The 8,159-nt window shown below is 39.7% G+C and overlaps 1 protein-coding gene across 1 annotated transcript; it reads left to right on the plus strand.

The window, feature by feature from the left end:
• Nucleotides 1-1,266: 1,266 nt before the first annotated feature.
• LOC134072621 (sialoadhesin-like) lies at nucleotides 1,267-7,859 on the plus strand. Its single transcript, XM_062529440.1, has 14 exons — nucleotides 1,267-1,306; nucleotides 1,502-1,849; nucleotides 1,954-2,196; nucleotides 2,369-2,704; nucleotides 2,811-3,053; nucleotides 3,275-3,610; nucleotides 3,729-3,971; nucleotides 4,193-4,528; nucleotides 4,628-4,882; nucleotides 5,091-5,381; nucleotides 5,749-5,854; nucleotides 5,980-6,046; nucleotides 7,092-7,175; nucleotides 7,361-7,859. Exons 1-14 carry the CDS (start codon nucleotides 1,273-1,275, stop codon nucleotides 7,424-7,426), a joined length of 2,988 nt encoding a protein of 995 aa, XP_062385424.1. The 5' UTR covers nucleotides 1,267-1,272; the 3' UTR covers nucleotides 7,427-7,859.
• The last annotated feature ends 300 nt before the right edge of the window (nucleotides 7,860-8,159 follow it).

The following is an 8,159-nucleotide window of genomic DNA, read 5'->3' on the forward strand; positions in this document are numbered from 1 at the left end:
TTATATATTTATTTATGATATACAAATGTTAGAGTTGCTGAAGGCCAAAACTAGTAATATTCAAAATAACTTAAGTTGACAGAAAGGTCTATCACAACATTAGATTATAATATAGATATTACTGTGGATTTATGATAAACTAAAATGCAGGTGTCATCATGGAACACAAAACGAATAAACATGAAACAAACACAATAGAAGGTTAAAACATGTGTGATCACCCCTCTACATCCCTACAGGCTTTTTAAAAAATAGGGAAGTATATTGTGTGGTTTAAATAAAAGATGAAGAAGTGTCTGCATCCGTATTCTCAGCTCCACTTCAGATAAATAAACACAGACAAAAACACTCATACACATTTAGACTTTTACCAGTATAGCAGACGTTTCTTTCTCAGTCTCAGTCTCAACAAACACAAGGTATGTAACACTTGCAATATTTAGTTAACAGCTTTAAAAAAAAAAAAAAAAAAAAAAAAAAAAGTACAATTTGAACAAAATAAACATCAAATTGTTTTAGGTCCCCAACGTTGTCTTCAAGGCAGCACTATAGGGTTAGGCATGGGTTAAGGTTAGGGTTAGGGTAAGGATTACGTGCGTTTAAGTCAACGATGGCACCCCAAGGTGTGTTAGCCCTCGGGGCAAAATAATTATATATTGTATATTGTATTATTAATATTGTTATTATTATTAATAATAATAATAATAATTGTTATTCTTATCTTGTAGCCTGACGTAGCCAGACCTCATTTCTATTCAGAATATGATTCTGGAACTTAATCTCTGTTTTTTGATTTGATTTTTAAAGTTATTATCTTGTAATGAAGCCTGCCGATTTCGGTGGTCGTCTGATTCTCATACAGAGGACAAGCCAGAGCAAGCCAGAACAAGTTGAAGTGGAACTGTGCCAGACTGAATTTCTCAACCTCCATTTTTTTTTGGGCGGGATTAAATTCGGACTACTTCGAGTTCTAGGGTAATTATTTTGAGGAACAGAGATGAGTATTCAAGCTGAAAAAAAAAGAGTGAGGAGAGGGCAGAACCATGGAAAGGGCCGGTCACTTGGGTCTTCAACTTGTATCATATATATACTGCAACACACCTGCCACCTTGCTACAGTTAAACTTCAATCTCTGTTGAGCGCACAATTAGGTGGACTATAACTCCTGGTAGCCTGCTGCAGGTCTACATAAATATATGTGTATTGCTGTTTCCATAGTGATATTGTTTATCTTTTTACAGGCATGCAGCCATGTCATTTGTGAAAGGTGATATGATTCTCACTTCACTCTTTTGCATTTTATCAGGTAAATCAGCACAGGTTTATATCTGTATTGTACTTCCTATAGGGCTGGATATTGTCTTTTATGATGTATTTTTAATACATTTCACCCAGTTCATCAACTGCTGGAAAAAATAAAATCCTGTAGCAAACAGACCTGTAGCCATGGTGGGTGCAGTATCTGTACACCTCTAAAATGTCTCTGGAATTGTGATTTTAGGTGTTTTTGTTGAACAAAGTGATGAACAAGGCTACAGTGTGACATATGCCTCTACCAACATCTGTGGTTTAAAGGGGTCATTTGTGGACATTCCCTGCACTTACTCATATCCAAGTGGTCGTCAAATCATAGAGGCATTCTGGCACCTTAAACAGGGGAAGGTTGACTTGAGTCTGGACTCCAGATATCAGGGGCGTGTGGAATATCTTGGGGATGAAGTGAACAACTGTACCCTACAAATCAAGGAACTGAGAGACAATGACACTCTGGAACAATACAGATTCAGATTTATAACTGATGCCTCACAAGGGAAATACTCTGGATCTGAGGTCTCTCTGACACTTACAGGTAAGTAATGTATTTTTTTTTTTTTTTTTTTTGGTAAAGTCATCCTATTCGTGGACACACCACACATTTGTAACATTATTTTTGTTGTTGTTGTGATATGTTAGATTTTCATGTGTCAGTGAGTCCAGAGCCTGTGAGAGAGGGAGACAATGTGACAATGACCTGCAGCACCACCTGCAGTCTGAGTACCAACCCCACCTACATCTGGTACAGGAACTCACAGCCTCTGAGTAACTCACACACAACCAGCAACACACTGTCCATACCGACATTTAACGTGAGAGTGGATGCTGGTTATTACTCCTGTGCTTTAAGAGGACATGAGGGTCACCCATCACCGTCTGTCTGTAAGTGATCAGTGCAATCAGTTTATGGAAATGAAAAGGTGTTAAAATCTAAGACCTGTTTGTTTTGTGAAAATAGTGACTGTTTTGTAATACTGTCTTGTAATGCTGTTTTATAAAACTGTTATAGACACACACAGTTCCAAACCCTTCCTTGTGTGTGTCCATGTTTCAGGTGTTCTGAGTTGCTGGAGCGTGACCTACACCCCAACGAGCATCTGTGCCTTGAAGGGCTCCTCAGTGGAGCTCCACAGCTATTACACATACCCTCGTGATCAAACAATTATGAAGACACTCTGGTTTATCACATGGCCTCATAATAGAGAACCTGATGATTTGATAGACGATGATAATTATCAGGGTCGGGTGACTTATACCGGCGATAACAAGAATAGTCACACTCTGAGCATAAGCAACTTGACCATTAATGACTCAAACAAGTATCGCTTCAGGTTTATATCCCAAGAAGGAGGGAAGGTGGCTGGATTTAATCTCCGTCTCTCAGTTGCAGGTGATTTGGATGAATATAAACCATACTGTATATTACTGTAGTGCAATGTTTTTTTTTAGCATTTATAGACACAGAGTACACAGCAATACAATTTCCTCTAATGAAGATCTGCAGGTACAGAGTAATCCTGCAGCTGTGAAGGAGGGAGACAATGTGACACTGACCTGCAGCACCACCTGCAGTCTGAGTACCAACCCCACCTACATCTGGTACAGGAACTCTCAGCCTCTGAGTAACTCACACACAACCAGAAACGCCTTTTTCATACCTTCAGTTAGTTATGCCAATGATGCTGGTTATTACTCCTGTGCTGTAAGAGGACATGAGGATCAGCCATCACCATCTGTGTGTAAGTGACTATTAGTGGCGATCAGTGCTAACACCTGCTGTTAGTAACTGGTTTGTAATCATTTCTTAATGTTTTAGACACACTATTGCTTTATCTCAATTTCCATGTGACTAAAGAACATCACTTTATGTTAGGTAGTTTGTGGTACTGACGAATGGTAATTATGAAAGCATTAAACCTGCACTTCCATAAACTCTTCCTTGTGTGTGTCCATGTTTCAGGTGTTCTGAGTTGCTGGAGTGTGACCTACACCCCACAGAGCATCTGTGCCTTGAAGGGCTCCTCAGTGGAGCTCCACAGCTATTACACATACCCTCGTGATCAAACAATTATGAAGACACTCTGGTTTATCACATGGCCTCATAATAGAGAACCTGATGATTTGATAGACGATGATAATTATCAGGGTCGGGTGACTTATACCGGCGATAACAAGAATAGCCACATTCTGAGCATAAGCAACTTAACCGTTAATGACTCAAACAAGTATCGCTTCAGGTTTATATCCCAAGAAGGAGGGAAGGTGGCTGGATTTAATCTCCGTCTCTCAGTTGCAGGTGATTTGGGTGAATATAAACCATACTGTATATGACTGTATAGTGCAATGTTTTTCTTTTTTTTTTTTTAGCATTTATAGACACAGGGTACACAGTAATACAATTTCCTCTCATGAAGATCTGCAGGTACAGAGTAATCCTGCCCCAGTGAGGGAGGGAGACAATGTGACACTGACCTGCAGCACCACCTGCAGTCTGAGTAACAACCCCACCTACATCTGGTACAGGAACTCACAGCCTCTGAGTATCTCACACACAACTAGCAACACACTGTCCATACCTTCAGTTAACTTCTATAAGGATGCTGGTTATTACTCCTGTGCTGTGAGAGGACATGAGGATCAGCCATCACCATCTGTGTGTAAGTGACTATTAGTGGCGATCAGTGCTAGCACCTGCTGTTAGCAACTGGTTTGTAATATTTTTTTAATGTTTTAGACACACTATTGCTTTATCTCAATTTCCATGTGACTAAAGAACATCACTTTATCTATGTTAGTTTGTGGTACTGACGAATGGTGATTATGAAATCATTATGCCTGCAGTTCCATAAACCCTTCCTTGTGTGTGTCCATGTTTCAGGTGTTCTGAGTTGCTGGAGTGTGACCTACACCCCACAGAGCATCTGTGCCTTGAAGGGCTCCTCAGTGGAGCTCCACAGCTATTACACATACCCTCGTGATCAAACAATTATGAAGACATTCTGGTTTATCACATGGCCTCATAATAGGGAGCCAAGTGATTTGATAGACAATGATAATTATCAGGGTCGGGTGACTTATACCGGCGAAAACAAGAATAGCCACATTCTGAGCATAAGCAACTTAACCATTAATGACTCAAACAAGTATCGCTTCAGGTTTATATCCCAAGAAGGAGGGAAGGTGGCTGGATCTAATATCCATCTCTCAGTTACAGGTGATTTGGTTGACTAAACCATATATTACTGCAGTGGAATATTTTCTTATTTAATTTAAAGACACAGAGTACACAGTTATTCAATTTCCTCTTATGAAGATCTGCAGGTACAGAGTAATCCTGCCCCAGTGAAGGAGGGAGACAATGTGACACTGACCTGCAGCACCACCTGCAGTCTGATTACCAACCCCACCTACATCTGGTACAGGAACTCACAGCCTGTTGATAATCTACACACAACAGACAACAAGCTGGCTATAGACTCAGTCATCCCTGAAGATGCAGGCAAATACTCCTGTGCTGTTATGGGACATGAGATTCACAGTTCACCTGAAATGATTCTTAGTGTGAGGTGTAAGTATATGATATTTGTCTAGTCTTTAGTGATACAATTATATGACGCATAAATGGTATCTGATACTGATACCGATACTAACACTTGAGACAAGTCTAATAACAAACAATGTACTGCATCCAATCATGAAAGGTTGTGCATGTTTATGTCTTTGTTGGCACAAACAATTGTAGTCATAATCTGACAAAAAAAAAATGCTTCTGTCAGATGCCCCAAGAAACACTTCAGCATCAGTCCGTCCTTCTGGTGACCTTCAAGAGGGTGACTCAGTGACTCTGACCTGCAGTAGTGATGCCAACCCTCCAGCACACAACTACACCTGGTACAGGAAGACCGAAAATGAAACATCTCTTCAGGGCAGAGGGAGGACTCTTGACATCACTGTTAAAGCCACTTCTTGCCTCCTTGGTGTCTTTGGTATGGATGAACTTTATCACTGTGAGGCACAAAATGAGGTTGGCTCAAAGAACTCCACTGCAGTCAGGATCTTTTTGCCAGGTCCAGTGCTGTTTCATTTCATATTTTGTCTCAGCATAGTTGTGGTTTTGGTACTAAACTGTTAAACTACTAAATGTAATATCAATTTCAAGTACAAGATGATACAAATTTCACTTGGGCATGTATGGAAGTATATTGAGTTTATTCACACTAACATAGACAGCTTACCTTTGAAGAAGGTGTCTTTCTCCATTTCCAATCTTTTTTCCATAATGGAGTCATGGACTAACACTTTGAACAAATTAGCTATGCATCTTCTGACATGCATTACTCAACAAGTGTCTTTGTCCTTTCGTAATGTTTTCCATAATGTTCGATACATTTGGCATTGACATCTTTATTGTCGTTGCTTTTTTTGTGTTTATAGTCCCCCCAAAAGACTCCCTCCGGACCCCTGCAGTTGTGGGCTTTATTGTGGGCATATTGGCAGCACTAGTAGCAGGAGCTCTGATAGGAGTTGCTCTCCAGAGAGGGTGAGTTGATCTGTATAAAATATATTTAAAAAAAAAAAAAAAACATCTAATATGAGTCCCGTTTATCAGCTACAGTGTCTAATTGAGAGTGTAAAGAGTGTAAAGAGCCCTGTATGTGTCTACAGGGCTCTAGCCAGAGAGGTGAGAAACACCAGCACTGAGGCAGTCCAAGCTACCACCGCTGGTTCACAGGTAGAGAAAATGTATCCCTTGTGTCCTTTCTATCTCCAAATCAATGGTGACACATACATCATTAATGGTACAGGATGTAACAGGATGTCAGGCATGAGCACTACATAGTTTTACATTAAATAGTTTACTTTTGCATATCACAATACCAACATTGAAATAAAATTTAACCATGGGAGGGAAGCAATGTTAAAGGGATAGTTCGGGTTTTAAGACACGAAGTTATACGGGTTCCCCGTCAGCAACGTTGTGCATCAGCACTGACTTACCCCGCAACAGCGTCCTGTGAGCCGAGATCCAGCCGGTTTTTGATGCTGAAGAAAGTAGTCCGGCAAGTTTCTGGGGTCACGAAAGAAAAGTGTTTTTCTTCTCAAAACCATATGCGTTCAAAAGAGTGATATATTTGCACCACAAAAACGTTGTCCAGGAAAAATTCAAACCTCGTTATCACTTACTTATTTTTCGCGATTCCTATCACTGCGCGCTACTGACAGCTGGACAACGTTTTTGTGGTGCAAATATATCACTCTGTTGAACGCATATGGTTTTGAGAAGAAAAACACTTTACTTTCGTGACCCCAGAAACTTGCTGAAGAAAATAGTCTGGCATCAAAAACGATCAAAAACCGGCTGGATCTCGGCTCACAGGACGCTGTCGGGGGGTAAGTCAGTGCTGATGCACAACGTTGCTGACAGGGAACCCATATAACTTTGTATCTTAAAACCCGAACTATCCCTTTAAAGAAGAAAATAAATCCTCAAAAGTCCCTTACTATGCCAAATAACACTGAAGGTAGAATATCATGGAATTTTGGAAAGCCTATTCCAAACATGGAAAGTCATTTTTGGGGAAATGTCATGAAATATCAGGGAGTTGTATTGTAGCAGTTTGAAATCCGCTTACGTACATGTATGAATACTAATAGCGAAATAACATCAATCTACAAGTAATTTATTTTCTCTTCACAGTCGAAAGCATATGTCTGTATTAATTAGGTCTTTGTCAAAAAGCGTGTATTTATCTGTTATTAAACTGTTTCATTTTTAGCAGGCTGTCCAGCCTGGTCCTGCTGATGACACATACACAGGTCTTGACCTCACCACCAAATCCCCTGAATATGACACTCTGGATGTAAGACATGCTACTATTACCACTACACTAACTATTCCCACTGTACTACTATTCCCACTATACTATTAACACTACACTATTGTTCCCACTATATTTCTCTTCCCTGTGTGTGTGTGTGTGTGCGTGTGCGTGTGTGTGTGTGTGTGTGTGTGTGTGTGTGTGTGTGTGTGTGTGTGATCACACAGACTGCAGCTCAGGTTTGCTGCGGAGCTTCAGACTACGAGAACGTAAGAGCCCAGAGGGTTGCCTAAAGACAAGCTGACCTGAAGGATCTGAAGGAAACAAATCAGCCATAACTGTGACTCTTTAGAAAGATGCAAAATAACTGTAACCAGATCTTAAAAAAGCTCTTCTCTAATGGAGGCTCAGGAGTGGAGTGAATCAGCAAAAATAGGTACAGTAGTTGGTCATTTCCATAGGCCTACCACGAGTTATCCAACCTGGCTATATTCATCATGGCCTACACATTGCTTCACACGCTTTTAGATTTCTGTACTGATTTTGGATGAGATACTGTTGTAATATCTCAAATGTGACACTTTTCAGTCGTAGTTGTCATGAAAAGATATGCCTCTTTGTTGACTTATCAGTCAGGTTCTTAACATAACAAGGCATTTTTCTTTTCTACTTTTTTTGTTTTAATTTAGGCATTTATACATGAATAAATATTTATTATTTTTTTAGACTTCAACAATTCACAACAACAATTCATTGTCAATGCGAGACATCCATATATATTTACTTTGTTTGATTTGTGCTTATAGTGAATATTTCTTGTTTGTTTGCTGTGGATGTCAATGTTCTAATGATAATACCAATAGGTATAATGATAACAGTTTTTTCCAAATAAATGGATGAAATTGTCTGGCCTACATATTTGCATATTGTATAGGCCTACATATTTTGTGTTAACTCAAACTTTGCCAGCCTACTACAAGGTGTTCTTGTGAAGTCAAGCTACTTAGAAAGGCTGCAAAACCTAAT

The sequence above is a fragment of the Sardina pilchardus genome, chromosome 1 (assembly GCF_963854185.1).
Source record: "Sardina pilchardus chromosome 1, fSarPil1.1, whole genome shotgun sequence".
Lineage (NCBI taxonomy): Eukaryota > Metazoa > Chordata > Actinopteri > Clupeiformes > Clupeidae > Sardina > Sardina pilchardus.